General features: G+C 35.8%; 1 protein-coding gene across 3 annotated transcripts in view; it reads left to right on the top strand.

The window, feature by feature from the left end:
* Positions 1-22,510, top strand: part of GRID2 (glutamate ionotropic receptor delta type subunit 2) — a 1,666,133-nt gene that overhangs the window by 885,720 nt on the left and 757,903 nt on the right. For all 3 annotated transcript variants that reach the window (XM_069593668.1, XM_069593665.1, XM_069593666.1), the window contains 2 exons: positions 1,101-1,385; positions 18,856-19,061. In XM_069593668.1, the coding sequence (XP_069449769.1) occupies positions 1,101-1,385; positions 18,856-19,061 (491 nt within the window). The remainder of the gene's footprint in view (positions 1-1,100; positions 1,386-18,855; positions 19,062-22,510) is intronic.

Here is a 22,510-nt window from a genome sequence, read left to right as displayed (position 1 = left end):
TAGAATGCATCCAATCTAGAATAAATACTTGAACGATTACGATGTCTTACCTTCTCCAGTGGAATTAATTTTTCCTGATTCTTTCTATGTTTACTTTTGATTTTTAAATTCTTGACTTCAAAAATTGGCATTCTGAAATATCACTTCTGAACTCTTTTTTTCTATATATGCTATGTCTTTATGTTTATTTATAATTTATATTTGTTCTCATTTCAAATATGTTTTGAAGGAAGAGTATATGCATGCACACAGTAGTTAAAATGAAGCTAAAACAGATCATAAGCCATGTAGTAAAAATTAGAAATTTTTCAGCTAGAAACCAGAATGAGAGTTTCTGAAATGCATTATTTTATTTGACTATGACTTTTTGCAAACAAGGAAAAAAACAAAAACATTTTCATTTCCCAAGTTTAATATGAAAGCCCAATGTCATCAAAGTTTTGGGTATTAAAATGAATCTCTTCTCTGTGGCCAGAAGTACCTTCCTCAAACTCTTCATCTCCCCCTTCATTTATTTACCAGTTTGCGTATTATCTCCTTTTGTAAAACCTTGTATTGCATATTCAATAAAGAATTACCTTTACTTTGAATTATACATTGATAATTATATACTGTCACTTGGAGAAGCAAATGGCAAACCACTCCAGTATTCTTGCCTGGAAAATCCCATGGAGACAGGAGCCTGGAGGGCTACAGCCCATGGGACTGCAAGAGTTGGACACGACTTAATGACCAAACCACATAGCTGTCACTAATTGGATGCCTATCACGTGAAAGGCAAATATCAGGCGCTGAATTATCTCTGACCTTCACAATAATCCTGCTTAAGAGTCTTCTTTATAGATGATTGAAGTGAAACTAAGAATAGCCAAGAAATTTGCGTGAAGTCAGATAGCTGTTAATAATTAAGATAGAATTCTTGATCTGAATCCCAATAGCAGTTTGTAATTGAAAGATATCCACATGTAGAATGTTCTTTAAAATATATATATATATAATAGTTGTAAAATAACTGTGTAACCTTTATTTACTGTTCTTTGTAAAAGAGAAAGCATATGAAACCTATATTGACATTTGAATATTACTGTACTTCCTTACAGCCTGTGAACTTATGAATCAAGGGATCTTGGCCCTGGTCAGCTCCATTGGCTGCACATCAGCGGGATCCCTCCAATCTTTGGCAGATGCCATGCATATCCCCCACCTCTTCATTCAGCGCTCCACAGCTGGGACCCCCAGGAGTGGCTGTGGACTCACCCGGAGCAACAGGAATGATGACTACACTCTCTCTGTTCGGCCACCTGTCTACTTAAATGACGTTATCCTGAGAGTGGTCACAGAATATGCCTGGCAGAAGTTCATTATATTCTATGATAGCGAATATGGTAAGTGTTTGTTACTTGAATGAGTTTTGTAAGCTGGTATTTATATGGCAGTTAATTTTGTTGAATCTTGAAAAACTTGAAGAAGTTATTATTTTTTGTGGTTTTCATGTCCTGGCATGTTCTTACAAATCAGGCAACGATGACAAAAAAGTTTGTTAAGACCTCAGGTTCAATCTTTTGCATATATTTTGATTTTTCAAATAATAGGAAGTTATTGAAAACAATGCTGTATTTTTTCCTCTTTCAAAAGCATTTATACCTAAATATAACAATAAAAGAATAATTTTTGACAGATCCTTGAACACTTAAAAATATTACATATTTCTATTTTTCAGTTAAAAAAATCTGAAGTATTTTTCTTATGCTCTTGTATAGACTTTAGAATCTACTTAGTACTTAACACTTTGAGGGTCATTGAAATTATAATACCTTATATTTATCCTAGCATATTGTCTCCAATGTGAACTCTCACAAAAATACTGACTAGTATAAAGATACTCAATTTATTTAACTTTGCAAGGTAAAACACAAGGCATTTTACTTGTATTATTTTACTATATCTTAAGAAGATACTGTGTCTCAATATTTTTACTTGTGCTACATTAACAAAAGTAAGCAAAAATAGGGCTTCCCAGGTGTAAAGAACTTTCCTGCCAGTGCAAGAGACATAAGAGACTGCAGTTTGATCCCTGAGTCAGGAAGATCCCCTGGAGGAGGGCATGGCAAGCCACTCCAGTGTTCTTGCCTGGAGAATCCCAGAGGAACCTGGCAGGCTACCATCCATAGCGTCAAAAAGTAGCTACTTCATGACTGAAGTAGCTTAGCATGCATTTAATAATAAGTAAAGAAATAATGTTATTTTTGTTTAAACACTTTTTTCCCAAATTAAAATCTATCTGTTTTCTATCTGACTAATCCCAGAGATTTTCAAATATAGTATCTTTCTTATTTTTGTCATTAGGAAGAGAGGAAAGACAGTAGAGATTGATAGGTTCAAATGAGAGGAAATAAACAGATTTTGATAAGGGATATATATTGTGAAACATGTGCTTCCTTAGAAATTTGCCTTAAGAAGGAGATAGAAAAAAAAATTCCTTTCAGTGTGGATGGGCCTGGTTTTTACATTTTTATTTTAAAACGTTAAGATTTATGATCTAAAGAGCAACTTATTTTCATTGCAAACAAAAAACTGTTTCAAAATGAGGGTTTTCTTACCCTAATCTGCTCAGCATTTTGAACATAGAGAACAGTTACACAAAAGTTGCCAGAAAGTGACATCAATAGAACCAAGCACAAACAGGTTGGCAGAAAGCTGGAAAGCAGCAAATAAGAGCTCCTGTGGACTCCTAGGGAGGGAATGCAAGTGGCAGCTACATTAGCCCTAAATATTCAAAGGTCACATGGGGTTTGGGCAGCTGAGTTCCATTAAACTTGATGGGTAGACTTCAGCCAAAAGTCTGTGACACTCTCTAAAAGCACAGTCCTTTGTCCCCAGGACGGAAATCCTTATTTTGTTGTTTAATTCATATTACTTAGGGGTCACAGAACGAAGACCAAGAGACTAAAATGAATAAAGTAAACAAAACGGAAATAAAAATAATTGCCTCATCAGTAAAAGTAAAGATGGAACACAAATCTGATAGTCACTAGTAGAATTATTTAGTGAACATAGTAAACTCTAACTCTACTGTCAACATACTGAGTATCCCTTTGTCAATTTTTTTCTAGTCAGATTATCTATGGATATATAACCACAAATGGTATTCTCATGACCTCTACTCAAACATAATTTGAAATAATGAATTTTTAAATTGCAAATCTTTATTTAAGAGGAGAAAACACTGCTTAGTTAGTCCTATCAAAGTAGTCTGTAAAATAAAGAACAGAAAATAACTTTTGATGATGTTTCTACAAATTAAAATGAGAATTTTACTGTATGATTACAAATATCCATGAGAAAATAAAATTCCTTGTTATCTTATTCCCAAGTCTTACATGGATTACACTTAGGGAATTCTTATAAAAGAAGACATTTTGATTACAGATAAGTAATTTTTTAAATGTACAATAAATTCATGGTCACACACTCCTTTCCATACATTTGAATTTCCCCACTCTCTTTTCTTTTGCTTTCCTTTGAATAAATAAGATGTATTATATTCTCTGTTAGAAGCAGTGTTTGTTTTAGGAATAACGAGAACATTTTCCTTTACTCTGATGATAAACTTTATTTTAACTTATTTAATTTAATAATTCATGAAAAAATATCCTGATTGTACTTTTAAAATCATTTCCAGTAATACTTTTCTTCAATGAAAGAAAAATTTTCTTTGATACTTACAATAAATCTTGCTAGTAAAGAACTGGGCTAGAATCCAAAATAAACATCAAGCTATCCAAATATCTTGTGTCTTGAAGAGGGCTAATGTATTTACATATACATTCATCATAGTCCTCATTTTAAGTTCAAACATTAGAATTATACTTGACTTTTATCTTGGTTATCAGGAGTTACTTTCATTAAGGAATGGATTAAGCAACCTTCCATTCCATGGGTGAAATCAGGCAACCTGCTGAAGCCAAATGTTATTGAAGATGTATTTTGCTTAGAAAAATATACTTAAAGAAAAAGATTAGGCTTCTTATCCAGTTTATTAGAGGAACACTTTTTTCAAAAGCAGTTAATTATGATTATGAGCTTAAATTTTGATTTAAGTTGGCCTAAAGCTCAACATTCAGAAAACTAAGATCATGGCATCTGGTCCCATCACTTCATAGCAAATAGATGAGCAAACACTGGAAACAGTGACAGACTTTATTTTGGGGGGATTCAAAATCACTGCAGATGGTGACTGTAGCCATGAAATTAAACGACACTTACTCCTTGGAAGGAAAGTTATGGCCAACCTAGACAGCATATTAAAAAGCAGAGACATTACTTTGTGAACACAGGTCCATCTAGTCAAGGCTATGGTTTTTCCAGTAGTCATGTATGGGTGTGAGATTTGGTCTATAAAGAAAGCTAAGTGCTGAAGAATTGATGCTTTTGTACTGTGGTGTGGAGAAGACTCTTGAGAGTTCCTTGCACTGCAAGGAGATCCAACCAGTCAATCCTAAAGGAAATCAATCCTGAATATTCACTGGAAAGACTGATGCTTAAGCTGAAACTCGAATACTTTGGCCACTTGATGCAAAGAACTGACTCATTGAAAAAGACCATAATACTGGGAAAGATTGTAGGAGGGAGGAGAAGGGGACGACAGAGGATGAGATGGTTGTATGGTATCACTGACCCAATGGACATGAGTTTGAGTAAACTCCGGATTGATGATGGACAGGGAGGTCTGGCATGCTGCATTCCATGGGGTTGCAAAGAGTCAGACGTGACTGAGTGAATGAATTGCACTGAACTTATGAATATGAGCCCAGTGTAAAAGTACACTGTAAATTCCTTACCAGAGAAAATTCTTATCTTTGACAAATAAATGGATGATGACCCCGGTTTGATTCCTGGGTTGGGAAAGTCCCCTGTCAAAGGGATAGGCTACTGCTCCAGTATTCTTGGGCTTCCCTTGTGTCTCAGCTGGTAAAGAATCTGCTTGCAATGCAGGAGTCCTGGGTTTGATACCTGAGTTGGGAAGATCCCCTGGAGAAGGAAAAGGCTACCCACTCCAGTATTCTGGCCTGGAGAATTCCATGGACTGTATAGTTGATGGGGTCACAAAGAGTTGGACATGACTGAGCAACTTAAAAAAAAAAAAGAAAGAAAGAAAATGGATGGAAAGAGAAAAAAAATGTGAAACTTTATTTGAATGAATTGACTCGACATTTTTTTAAAGACTTGAAAAGGAGTGTTAAACTTTTAAAAATGTGTCATTTAAGAAATATTCATTGTTCCCTTGTTTAGTGAAAATGCAAAACATGACATTAAAAATTTTACAGAATGTAGTCTTAACCTTTAAGAAACTTATAATTAAAAGATAAAATATTTATAATAATATCTTAATAGAGAAAATAGTATGTTGTATCATAAATGGTATAAACTGAGTACTAGTGGTCTGCAGTGAAGAAAGTGTTTAAGTTAGGCAGCAGTGATCAAAGAAGGCTTCATGGGTAGACTTTGATCTTGATTATTGCCTCTCAGAATCCTACCTAACTTTCACAGTGTTTGAGAGACAGCAACTCCAATAGACAGTGTGAACAAATCTTATAGAAATAAAAATATTAAAAATAGTGTATCTGAGCATTTTTATTGGCCAGGCACTAGAATAAATATTTTACATTATATCACTGAATTTTCTCAATAGGTCTATGAAGTAGATTATAGTATTATCACAGTTTTATAAATTGGAAAACAGAAACAACTGATGGGTAACTTGTTTATGAAATATACCTAAGAAGCATTAATACTGAGTTTAAAGTCTGACCAGAGCATGTACTCCTAACCATGTATCATGAGTATGAAGAGATTGCTGTGAACTATCACACCAGAATATAACAAGGGGATAATCTTATAGAGAACATTTATTGATATCCAGGCTCTGTTCTAAATGCTTTACATGTTCATTTAATTCTCACAGCATCTCTATGAGGTAGATGAAGATGATGATGATGGTAATGATATTACAGATGAAAAAAGCTGAGGTAGTAAGAAGTCAGGTGACTTGAAACCAAGCCCCAAAAGTCTGAATTCAAGCACTCGTAGTGTCTCTTCCTGCTTTCAACTACTGAACTATTTCGATGCTATAGAAATAATGATTAATTTCTGACACAAATTTCTTAAGCATTTACAATGAAAATGTGTAGAATCATTTTCATTAAAGAGATACAATAACTGACTTTAAGCCTGCTGACCTTCAGCATATTAATATCATTCAAGAAAAAATACTGTATATCAGTTCGGGAGGTTTGTTTATCATTGTAAATTTGGAAACAGGACAGTCATTGAGTCAAAGTAGGCTGACTTCTCAACAGAAATAGCTGCTTGCCTATATAATAACTGTTCTCCTCCTTAGGCCAGATTTGCTTGAGAGCATAATACTTCCAGTTGAAAAACTATAGTCCCCAGATTGCTTACAGGTGGGGCTGTAATGTGATACAGTCAAGAACTGTGAAGGGTCTGAGATTTTCGCCCTGCATGCATGCGTGCGTGCTCAGTTGCTTCTGTCCTGTCTGACTCTTTGCGATCCTACAGACTGTAGTCGGCAAGACTCCTCAGTTCATGGGATTCTCCAGGCAAGAAAACTGGGGTGGGATGGCATTCCCTTCTCCAGAGGATCCTCCCAACTCAGGGATTGTAGCCTTCATCTCCTACATTACAGGTGGATTCTTTACTACTGAGCCACTGGAGAAGCTCTGAGATTTTACCCTACTTGCAAGCTAAATAAGTTAGCCTGCCTCAGTGATAGGTATGCTGGCAGAAAACACTAAGCTCCTGAATTAGAGGGAGAGGACTTTAATACTTGGGGCACAGCAAGCAACGTGAGCTTTATCTTAATTAAAACTTTCTGTTCATATTAGACACCGTTAAGAAAACAAATAGGCAAACTGTAAACTGGGGAGTAAATTTCAATACATATACCTGAAAAACTTATGCAAATACATATAAAGGGCTCAGAGAATTAAACAAACAAAACTACGAAGCAAAAATATGAGACCAACACAGATATAACAACCGAAAGTGTGCACAAAGTTTGTTCAAAGAACTCATATAAGAAGCTATATAAACGGCCAATAAGCACAAGAAGTGCTGAACATTTTTAGTCCACAGGTAAATACCAATTAAAAGAAGATACTAATCAGTACCCACTAGACCGACTGAAGGCCATTACTACACATGGGCAAGAATGTGGCAAACTGAAACCCTCCACAGAGAGTTGGATGTAAAAATGTGTAGGCACTTATGGAACCATTCGGCAATTAGTTACAAATTTATACATTCATCCACCACGTGACTTACCCAGGTCACTTCCAGGTATTTACCAAGATAAATGTGAATGTATATCTTTGCGAAATCATATATACAAATCCTTATATTAGCATTATTCATAAAGTCTGAAACTGGAAACAACTTAAATGTCCATAATTTTGAAAATGGTTCAAGGAATTGTGGAATGTTCCTACAATGGAATACTATTCAACAATAAGAAATGAACTACTGAAATATTCAACAATAAAAATTTCAGTGAAATAATTCTGAAAGAAAAGAAGTATATACTATAGTATTCCATTTATATGAATTATGGTAACATACAAAACTAATCTTGGTGATCCAGTCAGAAAGTGATTGCATCTCTGGGCCAGGAGTGGAAAGTCTAGAAAGGACACATGATAACCTTCTGTGGTACCAGAGATATTCATTTTTTTGTTTTGAGTGCAACACAATAAATCTTTGACCTATACATGTAAGTTCTATTTATTTATTGTAAGTAAATTATATCTTATTAAAAATTAGAAGACAGAACAACCTATTACATATCTGAAAACTTAAAAAAAAGGGGAAAATCGATTTACTTATAATTTCAAATGAAGTATCAGAATTAAATTGTGATCACTTATTGATTATGGTGTCAGAGACCAAGGGGTAGAATTGAGTGTAGTGGACACCCGGAGCCGAGATTTGGTTATAGACCAGAGTGACTGGAAGAGCCTCTTAATCATCGTAATACCTCAGGTCCATCATAGACACCTGGAATCAGAATTTCTGCAAGGTAGGCACTAAATGTTAACAGCTCTCTTGATGTTTCTGATGCAGCCAGGTTTGTTCCTAGATAAGGCATCTGGAAGCAAGAAACTTTAGTAGATATCTTCTTCAACATCTTTGATTGGTAGCATTTTTCCCCTGCCAGAATCCTCCAAGCAAGAGAGAACTCACTGTATTTTCAAGGAGACTATCTTATAAATGGATACTGGACATTTCTAAATGGCAGAAACCTTTTCTTTTTATAATACTTAAAACATACTGGACAAAATGATTCATTTATGGAATAATATAAAATAAGTAATCCCTTTGCTTGTAATCATTTATCAATAAGTAAAGAATTGATTACATCCCATGAACCCACTCAGTCTTCTACTGCCTAAGTACCAAGAACAGTTTACTATTTTCAACTTGATATGTATGCTTCTTAGATAGTCCACCTTTCTAATAAATGCCTTTATCCTTATCTGTTTTATTTTTTCAATATTTCTGTATATGTCTGATATATATATATATATATATATACACACACTGATTACACAATATGCCACATGCTATCTTATTGCCTTAGAGAGGTGAGACCTTTACTGCTTTTTAGCAAAACAAAAAACACTTGTGTTTTCACATAACTTCTGCCTTTTAAATTTTTATATTAAATCTTTATTGTAAGTACTTGTTATATTGCCCTCCCCTTTCAATCTTGCATCATTTTCAATTTGCTTATCATGCTATTTATGCTTTCAGCCAAATCTCTGAGAGAGCATTTGGTCAAGAAGATGTAATATAATACCTAGGAAGACTCATTAGAAGCAATGGTAGTAGTCCAGGCAGGCTCACTATCAGAGAGGTCTAAGCAAGAAATTAGTTGAATGTACCAGAGCCAACAGCTAGATTCCAGAATCCAGGAGTCTTGGAACTGACAGTATACAGAAGTGAGTGATCTTTAAAATAGAATAAAAGCATATAGATTGCTTTAATGAGAGGTTTCTGTTTTAAAGATATTGAAATAAAAGTTGAATTTCAGGGATGGATAGGCTGAATAGAACTGATTTACAAGAGCAGCAAAGAACTATTTGGGTTATTTAATTTCCTTTGCCTGAAAAATATTGGTCCCACACTTAATATTAGAATGAACCTATTTGTAGGTTTATTATCTGGGTCTAATTATGGAGCTTGGAGGGGTAATATGATGATAGGGATATAAGTGGCTTATAAAAGTAATGCCACACAGACATGAACTAACTGAAGGTAGTTATATTTGCACTCTTACTATAGCCTCACCTCTATTTCGATTCATGCATTTGTGTCATTCTCAAGCCAGACAGTTGGCATTGGTAACTCCAACTATATTCTTAGAGATTATTACATTAAAAAAAGGCCTCTTCCCTTCTTTGTCCATATATTAATATCATGCATAGGGCTATTTATCCTCCTATAAAGTCTCAAGCTGTGTTTGGATCCTGTGCTTATTCTTGAACCAAATAATTTGTTCTGGGGTATGCGGGCTCTCAGTCAGCAATCTGAGTTACATGATGACCCTCGAGGTGAAGGGTAGGCATATGTGGACACGTGTGCTTCCCTTGTCAGCTTGAAAAAAATAATAAATATGAATTAGATTATTTCAGTTTGATTAAATTTTTAAATCTAATATTATCAAATTGTAATTTAGATGTTTACAATTAATAAATATTTGTCTTTATAATTCACCGATTAAAATTGCTTGTAAAGTACACTCTTCTTTGGTTCAGTTTGCTTGTTTTTGTTGGTTTTGATCAACTTAGATTTATTTTATGTTTTTAGCTTTTCTGACATTTTCCTTACTGTTTCAGGAGAGTCTTTTTCATTTTACAATAAGACTTTTGTCTGTATGTAAATGTATACTATAATTTGTTAAACTAAGTATTTCTGAAAATCAGAGACCAAAATGTATATAACAGGTTTTGATAAAAAATATTTTAGCCTCAAAAATAGTAAGTGAAAACATATTTCTCTTTATATGCAGAAATATTTACTTTTTGACATCCATATGCATGAAAACAAAGAAATAAATTCAGCTTTAAGGATTAATGAATATATTATTTATAGACTCTTGCCTTCTGCAAATGCTATTTAATGATCCCAAATTAAGGGTCAGTATGTAATTGAATGACCTGAGGTACTTAAGTACTACCCTCCAGTATATCGTCCTTGCCTTAAAAGTTAAATTGTCATATAGTAGAACTCTTTGAAACGAACTTTGGGGTGCCATCAGCATGATTGCATTCCTAGGAATCACAGTATTTATTCCATGCAGTCTTGAATGTAGGTTTAATCAAGGCCCATAAAATGGACACATTCCTCTTAATTTATTGCAAATGTTTATAATTAAACACCTGAGGGTGTTTTCAAATGTCTGATGCCTATAATATTATTAACGCTCTCTCTAGACAGTGTTAAAGTAGTTTATTACTCATTTGGCTACATTCCAGCTTTCAGTTCTCTCATTTACTTCAATGTACATCAGTAAGCATATAATTAATTCAAGCATCTTAATGAACTATTTTGTTTGCATTTGTATATATTATGTCAGGTAGGTAAAAATAACATATTCTACTGTTTTGCATTTGTACATTAGTAAAATGTCCTAAAAATATTGATTCAGCATAAAATGACATTTAAGCTGAAACATTATGATCTAATGTTAAAATCTTCTTATCAAACAGTTCTTATCAAACTGACAAGTTCTTATCAAACTGAAAATCTCAGTGGGTCACTATTGCCTAACTATGTCACCTTATAATCTCATAAAGCACACTATTATCTTTATTTTCTAAATACAGTACAAGTGACAGGAAATAATTAATGATTCAAATTATTTTGAAGTAAGGGTTGATAAAAAGCCTTTTCCCGCCCCTGAAGAAACAAGAAGTTACAGATTATGCTGTGCTATTTATTCTTTGGGAAATTCCATTCAGCTTAATGATGTATTTCACGTGTCCAGTAGTATGATGTATTTCTTTTTATCTTAAAAAAAAAACTTATAAGAATCTAAATATTAATTTTAAAGCTTAGCATTCTGTCATAATTTCAGAAACACCAAGCTTGGCTGAATGGAGTCTGAAGTCTCCTGCCCAGTGAAGTCTTCAGTCCATTAAGTGATTAAAAATGATTAAATGCACCTAATCTGCTCAAATGAGGGAGAAAGATGAGTGGAGGAAAAGAAAAATCAGACATACAAAGCCTCAGTGAAAAATCTTTTTTTCTACCAAATTTAGTATTTTAAAAGAATTATTTGAATACAATGATAAGGCTAAGAATTACTGTTTGATATGTTCCAGAGAATATCACTAAATTTAAGTTGCAACTACAGTTTGGAAAATGAATAGTATTGTATGATTTTTCTGTCTGTGAAAGGGTCTATGTTATCATCAGCTATGTAAAGAGCAAACCTGTAGAGGGCAGGGATTGTCTTACTCATCATTCGCTCCCAGGTACCTCTCACAGTGCTTGGTACATACTAAGCAGAGACTAGATTCCAAAAGAGATTTCTTTGGATGCTGACTACTGGTTTAGGATTAACAGTAAGATATATATCTGGTTTGTGAGTCAGTTTAGAAATGTATTTATACATTAGATTCTGTTATCCCCTGGGATTTTTCTACCCTAATCTACTTAATTGAAAGCTATTTTTAGAGAGAAATTAAGTTTAATCTTACACTAATTATCATAATAAAGCTATCATTCTGCACAATTTAATAAAACAAATCAATGTCTTCAATCAGTCACTACCTCCTAGAGAGTTATTGTGGTAAGTTGGTCTAACTAGGCAACAGTTATCACAGAAATTGCTAGACTATCAAGTTCTAAAGGTATTACCTAAATCAACTTTTAGTCCTTATTATGCTTTTTGTTTGTTTTCCATTTTTCTATAGTAAAGGAAAGCAGAAGAAAATCATGAACAAGGGGGATTTTGACTGGGTTAATATAATCTTGATAATGAAAATGTATATTGCATAGAAATTTTCAGTTTACAGACTGCTTTAATATTGCATGTGTGCTAAGTGGCTTCCATTGTATCTGACTCTTTGCAACCCTATGGACTGTAGCTCGCCAGGCTCCTCTGTCCAAGGGATTCTCCAAGCGAGAATACTGGAGCGTGTTGACATGCCCTTCTCCAGAGGCTCTTCCCAACCCAGGGATGGAACCTGCGTCTCATCTCTCTTGCATTGGCAGGCGTGTTCTTCACCACTAGCACCACCTGGGAATCCCTGCTTTAATATTTCACACGCTTTATTTCCTTTTATTAGAGTAACTCAATAATTAAGTGTTATAATTTTATTTTTTGTACCAATAAGGTCTGGTTAGCTGTTACTTTTCCTAAGCTTCCATTCCTTTGTTTTTTATATTTCTCTAATTGGCATTCATCAGATTAAAACAATTACTTGTCTAAATTGTTATTCCCTCCACTAAACTGGATATACCTCAAAAACAGGAACTATACCTTCACCTTCATTACAAAACTACCGGATATTTATCAGAAGATTGTGTATAGTCAGTACCCTTTCTCTTGCAAGTGACTGAAGCTCATTTCAAACTATATAAGAAAAAAGTGAAAAAAAAAAGAATATTTTTTCAATTGACTTACACAGTTGGGAAGTCTAAGAAATAGCTGGCTTGCCTCTTTCACTTTCTTTTTTTTTTAATTTTAATTTTTACTTTATTTTGCTTTACAATACTGTATTGGTTTTGTCATACATTGACAAGAATCCGCCACGGGTGCACATGAGATCCCAATCCTGAACCCCCCTCCCACCTCCCACCCTATATCATCTCTCTGAATCATCCCCATGCACCAGCCCCAAGCATCCTGTATCGAACATAGACTGGCGATTCATTTCTTACATGATAGTATGCATGTTTCAATGCCATTCTCCCAAATCATCCCATCCTCTCCCTCTCCCACAGAGTCCAAAAGTCCATTCTAAACATCTGTGTCTTTTTTGCTGTCTCACATACAGGGTTATCATTACCATCTTTCATTCATTGGCTACATTCTTCATTTCACACTAGACATGCTGGCTCTTGCAGTTCCAAAACTGCCTCATTATAGCTTGTGATACAAAAGAAGGAACATCTATTTTTCATTACTCATATCAAATTTCACTTCTTGTTTGAATCCTGTGACTATCTGTGAGCTAATTAATTAGGCCAAAGACCATGGAGAACTCATATTTTTAAAATCAAGACGTAAGGAAGGCTATGTTTCTTTCTAAAGGTTCTTGGGGAGAACCCCTTTTCTTGCCTTTTTTAGGGACCATCCACATTTCTTCTTTAAGATCCCCTTTCTTCATCATCAAACCCAGCAACATTCATCTCTGAAGCTTTCCAGAAGTCTCAGCTCATTCTTCAGTAGTCAGATCTGTCTGACTTTCCTTTTCTGCCTCCTTCCTTTAATTCTAAGTCCTTAGAATTATACTAGTCCCACTGAAGTAATAGGATATGACTCTGTATTGTAAGGTCAGGTGATTGACAAACCTCAAGATCATCTATAAAGCATTAATTCCTCTGTTATATAACCTAGCTTATTAACAGATTCCAGGGATTAGGACCTGAGTATCTTTGGGAGGTCATATTCTACCTCCTTTACCTTCACTGTTGTTCAGTCACTCAGTGGTGACCAGCTCTTTGCGACCCAGTGAACTATAGCACATCAGGCCTCCCTGTCCTCCAGTGTCTCCCAGAATTTGCTCAAATTCATGTCCATTGAGTCAGTGATGTTATCTAACCATCTCATCCTCTGCTGCCCCTTTCTCCATTTGCATTCAATCTTCCCCAGCATCAGAGGTTTTCCAGTGAGTCAGTTCTTGGCATCAGGTGGCCAAAGTAATGAAGCTTCAGCTTCAGCATCAGTCCTTCCAATGAATATTCAGCATTGATTTCCTTTAGGATTGACTCGTTTGATCTCTTTGCAGTCCAAGGGACTCTCAAGTCTTCTCTGGTCTACTGGAGAAGGATGACAACCCACTCCAGTATTCTTCCCATGAGAATCCCATGAACAGTATGAAACTTTCCTTTATAGGGTCCAAGAAAAAAGTCTTTTTTCTGTCCTAATATTATGTTTAGTACCTTACTTCATGAGCCTCTACCACTTGCTGTTATATAATTATCTGATCAGTAGAATGAATAATCACAAGGAACAACTGAAACTACTATTTAAATTTTGTTATCAATGAATAATATCTAGTAACACCTACAGGCCTGAAAGCTTTATGAGGTGAGATATCACCGTTTATCTTTTTTAATTTCTGTAAACTGAAGCACTTTAACTCATTTTTTGCCAACTAACAGTAATACAGATGGTATAGTTGAATAATAATGATGATTGATCGTATTCACCAATTGACAAAGCCAAAGGCACACTCTCTTTTCTAATGACTTTTCCACACTGCATTTAATAGTGTGATTCAGATTCTTCTCACATCAAACTTACAATTGCTATATATCATGAGTGTTTGGTGTTACTTTCAATTAACGTAAACTATTATTATTTAAATTCTACATTCCAAGAGTCTAAAACATTACACTTGCCATTTTGGGTGGCTAGCCATCTAAATTTTAGGCAATTCTATCCTATTGGTGGGTGATCCCTTATCAAGCAATTGGGAACTATTATTAATAGTAGCACCTACCGTGTTTTAGGCTTCCCTGATGGTTCAGTGGTAAAGGATCTGCCTGCAATGTGGGATACCTGGGTTTGATTCCTGGGTCAGGAAGATCCCCTGGAGAATGGTATGACTACCCATGCAGTATATGTGCCTGGAGAATTCCATGAACAGAGGAGCTTTTGGGGGTTGCAAAGAGTTGAACAAGACTGAGTGACTAACACATTGCACACCATATTTTAGACTTTACACTGGATTTCCCATGCAGATACACACACATATCACCACCCTCACTAATTAATCTTTTAAGACATTTATAAGACAAATATTTATTCATTTATAGATCAGAATTTTTTCTGAAAATTTTATCATCACTTATCTAGGCAGTGATAACTAGACTTACAGACTAAGAACACAGAAAAATAATAGAAATCTTTTATCACGTCACTTTTCTGGCCAAATAACAATACACATATTAAATTACTTAATTTCTGGTCAAACATAAAAGGTAAAAAAGTCATACTGTTTTAAATGAAGGAAAAGTCATTTACAAGCTGAATTGGAATCATGCTAAGTCACTCTCAGACTGCTTTTCATTCTACACACATAGCTCATCATCTATTTAGATCCTCTACTTAAAACTTTTCAAGAGATTAAAACTGCATTTAAGATAAAGTCAAAACCTCTTTCTGGGTCTCACCAGGATCCACCTCATCTGACCTTCTTTCTCCATACAGCTTCACCTAACTCTCCCCTCCTCCTTGCTCACTGGGCTGCAGCTGTGCAGGAATCCTTTAGGTACTTTAGACACAAGCTCTTCATTGCCTCGGGGCATCTTCCCAGGCTGTTGCCCTCTCATCTTGCCTCCTTGCTTGAGCAGTGTCCTCTCGTCCTTTAGATCACAGTTTAAACACCTCGTTTCCAAAGGAAACTTCCTTGAGTATTCTAACTAAAACAGCCTCCTTCCCCCTCCCCCCGTCAGTCTCTACCAGCACTTGTTTCCTTCACAGCACTTGGTGTGAGTTGTATGTGCTAGTTTGTTTACTTGTCTGTTGCCTATCTCAGTACAGGGAAGGGTATTCACTGTTGAATTCTGAACACACAGGACTGGTGACTATATTCAATATTTTTTTTTTGAGATAATTTTCTTTTTCTCAAAACTAAGAGTATAAGTGATCTGAAGCTTACCGCTCTGGTGTTTTCTGAACAGCTCTATTCCAATGCATTTTTGGTTTTGTCTGTCATATTTATGTGCATAGTTAAGTGATTCAAACTGAAGAAATAATAACTTACAATTCAAAATCAAGGATCTGCTCTGACACATATTTTAAAGGCATATTGGTTCTGAGTTGGGGCCCAGGCTTCTGCATTTTTAATAAGATTTTCAAGTGATTCTGATACACAGCAGAGTTTGAGGAGGCCTGCTTGAGTGTGAACATGTCCTGTTATGCATCTACCTGTATCTGCTAAATTTTATCAGCTCTAACCCTTTGGTTAATCCATGCTTGAAACCCTTACATCCTTAGGAACTTTCTGACCTGGATATTTAATGAATACATAATACCATTATTATTCAGACTCTTTTATCTCTTGTTCTGCTCTAGATGAGGCTTTATTCTTTTAAGCTACTGCAATGCTGACATCCTGGGTTTATAATTTAATTAGGAATAAGTCTAAGGTAGAAATTACAAGTTATCTTTTCTGAAGAGTTTGAGAGTCATCAGATACTGGACATATAATGTTCATAGTAATTGTTTTAAAATAAAGCTAATCATAAGAAGAAAGCAAATTTTAAAATTATTTTTAGTTTTTAACCTGCAAATATAAATTTTGATTATGAACAAATGTTAGTTTCCAACACTGTGACTTTGTTTTCTTATTCTTTTGGCTTATTGCTTTCAATTGCTAATGTATTGAAAAATATATGACCTTCAGTTCAGTTCAGTTCAGTCACTCAGTCGTGTCCAACTCTTTGAGACCCCATGAATCGCAGCACGCCAGGCCTCCCTGTCCATCACCAACTCCCGGAGTTCACTCAGACTCACGTCCATCAAGTCAGTAATGCCATCCAGCCATCTCATTCTCTGTTGTCCCCTTCTCCTCCTGCCCTCAAGCCCTCCCAGCATCAGAGTCTTTTCCAGTGAGTCAACTCTTCGCATGAGGTGGCCAAAGTACTGGAGTTTCAGCTTTAGCATCATTCCTTCCAAAGAAATCCCAAGGCTGGTCTCCTTTAGAATGGACTGGTTGGATCTCCTTGCAGTCCAAGGGACTCTCAAGAGTCTTCTCCAACACCACAGTTCAAAGCATCAAGTCTTCAGCACTCAGCTTTCTTCACAGTCCAACTCTCACATCCATACATGACCACTGGATAAACCATAGCCTTGACTAGACGGACTGTTGTTGGCAAAGTAATGTCTCTGCTTTTGAATATGCTATCTAGATTGGTCATAACCTTTCTTCCAAGAAGTAAGTGTCTTTTAATTTCATGGCTGCAGTCACTATCTGCAGTGATTTTGGAGCCCCCCAAAATAAAGTCTGACGCTGTTTCCACTGTTTCCCCATCGATTTCCCGTGAAGTGATGGGACTGGATGCCATGATCTTTGTTTTCTGAATGTTGAGCTTTAAGCCAACTTTTTCACTCTCCTCTTTCACTTTCATCAAGAGGCTTTTTAGTTCCTCTTCACTTTCTGCCATAAGGGTGGTGTCATCTGCATATCTAAGGTTATTGATATTTCTTCCGACAGTCTTGCTTCCAGCTTGCGCTTCTTCAAGCCCAGCGTTTCTCATGATGTACTCTGCATATGACCTTATTATTGCTCTTAAGAGATAAATTTTACATGTATGCACTGTAAGGAGTTTTGAGATATAGTCCATTAATAATAAGCAACCTACAATCCCATTCACTTCTTATCTCTCACTTGTTTCACTTTTCACATTTTATGTCATGGGCATATACAGAAAAATGTACAGTATTTTATAGTTAAAGCAAATGTACTATATTAAGATTATATTGTGCCAGGTACATCTTCCCATCATATTTATCAATGTATAGATCCCTTCTTCTATAAATAGTCAGTGTGGTACTAGGAAAAATATTTGTGACATTTCAGGCACCTGTTAGCACTTAAATATACATTAAAATACAAATTTATAAATATTTTATTTAGATTATATTTTACCACCCTTATCTAGGTGTAAAATGAACACAATGCTTTATTTGATAATCTTTCAGAAATTCTCTTATTTGGGGATGAGTGTGTGAGTATTTTGTTAAAAATTCATGTTTTACCCACAAAGTATATTCCATGTACTCCTGGGGTAACGGGGAAGAACCTCTACCAAGTTTGCAGGATTTGAGCAAGGTAGATAGTGAAGTGTAAAGTGAAAGTCGCTCAGTCTTGTCTGACTCTGCGACCCTATGTCCATGGGATTCTGCAGGCAAGAATACTGGAGTGGGTTGCCATTTCCTTCTCCAGGGGAACTTCCCAACTCAGGGATCAAACCTCGGTCTCCTGCATTGCAGGCAGATTCTTTACTGTCTGAGCCACGAGGGAAGCCCAAGGAAGTAGTAGTATTCATAAAACAAGCAAAAGTTTAGCTGTTCTATTTGTGACCTGAGATCCTTTGAAGATAACCTCTCAAAACCCTCTTTCAATTAAGATTGAAAATGTCAGGTTTACTGATATCATTGCCCATTTTAAGAAACAGTAGTAATCTTGATTCAGATTCATCAGCCATTAATAATATTCATGTTTTGCCTGAGGTTAGTATCACTCTTTTAATATGGAGGAAACATAAAGAATGTAATTTCTTATCTCACATTTGCTTTAGGGAAGTAAGGATCTTCCCCAACCACCTCCCTTTATGTTGTTCTAACATTTTCCAGAGGTGAGATAATTTAGAAAGCTCAGTGGAGTGAAATTAATTTTTAAAATAACAATGCATTTTTCATCTAAACTTATTAAATTCTACTCAACCTTAACCGTATCTGAGAGTTCCATCAGCTACTCCATTAGTAGTTTAAACAGCCTACAATACTGAACAATAAATATATTGATATAAGTGAAATAGCTTTTATCTCCCTTCCATGCTTTAATTCACACATTGATGGGCTTTTAATGTTCCTAGATATCCGTGGAATCCAAGAGTTTCTGGACAAAGTGTCTCAGCAGGGGATGGATGTTGCACTTCAGAAGGTGGAAAACAACATCAATAAGATGATCACCACGCTCTTTGACACCATGAGAATAGAGGAATTGAATCGCTATCGAGACACTCTTAGGCGAGCGATCCTTGTTATGAATCCTGCCACAGCCAAATCCTTCATAACTGAGGTAAGTAAAAATTGTCATGGACTGGGAATAGGGTGTAAAAATTAAATGTTTCAGAATAGATCCCACAGAGGAGATGAAAATTAAGAGCAGTGTGAGGGAATTAACTACACAACTCTCATTAGCACTAATTGAGGTAGCACAGTGAATTCTTGTTCATCACATTTACCCCGTACTGTCCAGTTAATTGCTAAGAATGCTTTGCATTTATATGTATTTAGTCACCTATCCAGGATGACTTTAAGAATTCTTATGGGGATTTAAAAGTGCTGTTTACCTGAATGGATTTCACAAATTGTTTAATATTGATACTTAAATTTTTTATGCAAGTTAAAATTTTGCTTCTGAGGAAAGATTTACTTGAGTTAAAGCCATTCTTGCCTAAACCTGATTCCTGCTATGAAACATACAGCAGGTTCTTCTCCTCTATGTTCAGACTTCTGTAGCAAGACAAATAATTGAAACTGTCTGAAACTCTGCGAAGTGATGACCATTGTGCGTTTTATGGTTCTGGATCATCAAAATTTGAATGGTATCTGTACCTTTGGCTAGAAGCTCTGAAACTTTGTAAAAATACAGTTGAGACTATTTGATCTCTCTATTCTAAAATCTTTGCTATTCCCTTAAAAAAAGTTATTGTCAAGTAACTTGGGGGATCACATTTTTAGCTATATATAGTGCTGAAATTAGTCATGATATTATATACTTTCACATGGATTTTATTATTAGTTTTAAAATTTGGGGCGACTTTATTTCACTAATACAGTTTTCTTCACTTCTCCAATGTGTTTTCTTTAGCTCCCAAAGTACTGATGTAAAGCCTCCAAATTAAGAATGTGTTAGAAGTTATTTGACACTCTATAATATAATTGGTATCAGAGAACTTGAAGCAGAATATAAATCACTGAGAAGAATAAACCTTGGAAAATATCTATAATACATTTTTTATTTTAATAGAAAACTTTGTTATTCAGTTTAAGATCAAATATAGAACTTTGACCTTTCTAGGTCTAGCATGTAACTCAGAGAGTCTCATTGAACCATTAAATGTTTCCCCAATAGAAAGAGTGTTTCCAGTTTTACAAGAGTTTGTTCTTTCCTTCAAGAAACACAAAATCTGCTAGAAGGCTGAAGGCAAATATATAAGGGCATATAATATAAATTGGAGTCTTAAAATTATAATAAATAAGGTTGAAGTACCTATGTTCACTTTTGGTTGGGAAGATCAGAGAAAGCTTCATTGAGAGGGCAGGTTTGAACCAGACTCAGTGGCATGAGTACAAAAGAGAAATTGTAGTCAGCACACAGGTGCAAGACCACGTCAGTCACATTCTGGTCGTGTGATGCCTGCAAATTACTTAACAGTTTTGAGCTTGCATTTGTCATCAGTAAAATAGGAATATCATTGATTTCAACTTATTATATTTGTATTGTAGGTTAATGAGATATAATAAGCCTTAAAGGAGTGATTGGACAGCTGGTACCTAGCAGGTGCTTAAGAAATGGTAACTTCTAGATCATATTTTCTAGGTGTACATATGTATCAAGTAGTATGTAGCACCTGTCTGACACTTAGCAGGTGCTTTGGCCCCCTGTTCTTAACTCTGAACTTTGACACTTGTAATAATCTGCTGCTTCCATCTTTTTTCTCAAATACATAAATCTATGTTTGTGATTTTCCTGAGAGATATATCTCCCTTCCTCTACCCAAACACCATTTTTCCCACTCATTTTGTTCTTCACAACTACTGATTTTATGTATAGTCTCTGTATATTCATAATCTCTAAACTATGGGCTGGGTTTAAAGTCTCAAGCCTTTATACTCTTCTCTGATCTATGTAGTGGTCCCTGCTTCTCCATTAGCTGTTCTCAAACACTTTGCACCTTGATTCTGCTCTCTCAAGTTCCAGAAACATTTCTCACTTAGAGAATAGACTGACCCCTTAAGTCCTAGACACAGCTCATTCAAAAAGCAAGTCACACCAAATTTAAAAGGCAAGTAGCATCAGAGGTCTGGAGACACACAGAATAGTTACTGACTTAGAGGATTACTTATTTAGTGGAAGAGGCAAGCATGTAACTAAATAATAAAATGTGAAAGAAAAATACTATTACAGTGATGGGTAAATATTGCTCTGGAATGCCATAGGAGAATTCACTAAGTCTGCAGGGAGTTTGGCTGGGGTCAGGAAATGTTTCACAGAGGATTTGCTTTACCAGAGTGGTGCAAAATGAATCAGAATGTATTAGGCAGACAGTGATAGGCAAATGAAACTTCATTCTGTGTGGTTATGTGTTTGTGTGTGTGTGCACAGTCGTGTGTGTGAAAGACAGAGGTGGGCGGGGAGATGGACAGAATTTTAAAAAGGACATACAATTGAGGGTTTTATAATGAAAAGACAGAATCCTTTGGTCTACCTATTTCTCCATCCAGTTATACTTTTCAGAAATAATTACTTTTTTAGACTTAAACAATAATTCATTCAGGTTTTTCTGTAAGATCTTTAGAAAAAATACAGCAGCTTTAAATAGAAACGTGTGTGTGAGTGCTCAGTCACTTCAGTCTGTCCAACTCTCTGTGACCCTACAGATTGTAGCCTGCCAGGCTCCTCTGTCCCTGGAATTCTCCAGGCAAGAATACTAGAGTGGATTGCTATGCTCTCCTCGAGGGATTCCTCCCCACTCAGGGATCAAACCGGATCTCCTGCATTGCAGGCAGATTCTTTACCACTGAGGCACTGGGAAAGCCCCAAATAAAAACAGTTAAAGAAACAAAAAGGTTTGCAAAACCCAAATCCTGTGTATCATCTAGGAGCAATGGGTCACTATTTACTAATTCAGTGTTCACAGAAATTTATAAAACATAACCTCCTCTCATACTTTCCAATTCCTCACTTCACTCCTGCCTGCCAGTTGGCTTGGCATTTCCAGGCATCAGAATTGCTAGGACTTGGCAGGATAGTCCTCTGTTCAGTTGCTGCCCCATGATGGTATCAAATCCTGGCTTCTCCCACCGTGCTTCAGCAGATATCACTACTTCATCTGCTTTTCTTTTTTTAGTTGTTGTTGTTCAGTATCTAAGTCATGTCCAACTCTTTGCAACCCCATGAACTACATTCTGCCACCCTTCCCTGTCCTTCAGTATCTCTAGGAGTTTGCTCAAACTCCATTGAGTCAGTGATGCCATCCAACAGTTTTATCCTCTGTTGCCCTCTTGTCCTTTTACCCTCCATCTTTTTCAGGATCAGGGCCTTTTCCAGTGAATCAGCTCTTCTCATCAGGTGGCCGAAGTATTGGAGCTTCAGCTTCAGCATAAGTCCTTCCAATGAGTATTCTGTGTTGATTTCCTTTAGGATTGACTAGTTTAATCTCTGGAGAAGGTGATGGCACCCCACTCCAGTACTCTTGCCTGGCAAATCCCATGGACGGAGGAGCCTTGTAGGCTGCAGTT

This window comes from Ovis canadensis, chromosome 6 (assembly GCF_042477335.2).
Source record: "Ovis canadensis isolate MfBH-ARS-UI-01 breed Bighorn chromosome 6, ARS-UI_OviCan_v2, whole genome shotgun sequence".
Classification (NCBI taxonomy): domain Eukaryota; kingdom Metazoa; phylum Chordata; class Mammalia; order Artiodactyla; family Bovidae; genus Ovis; species Ovis canadensis.
The sequence above is the reverse complement of the archived record's forward strand: the minus strand, read 5'-3'. Positions and strand labels throughout refer to the sequence as shown.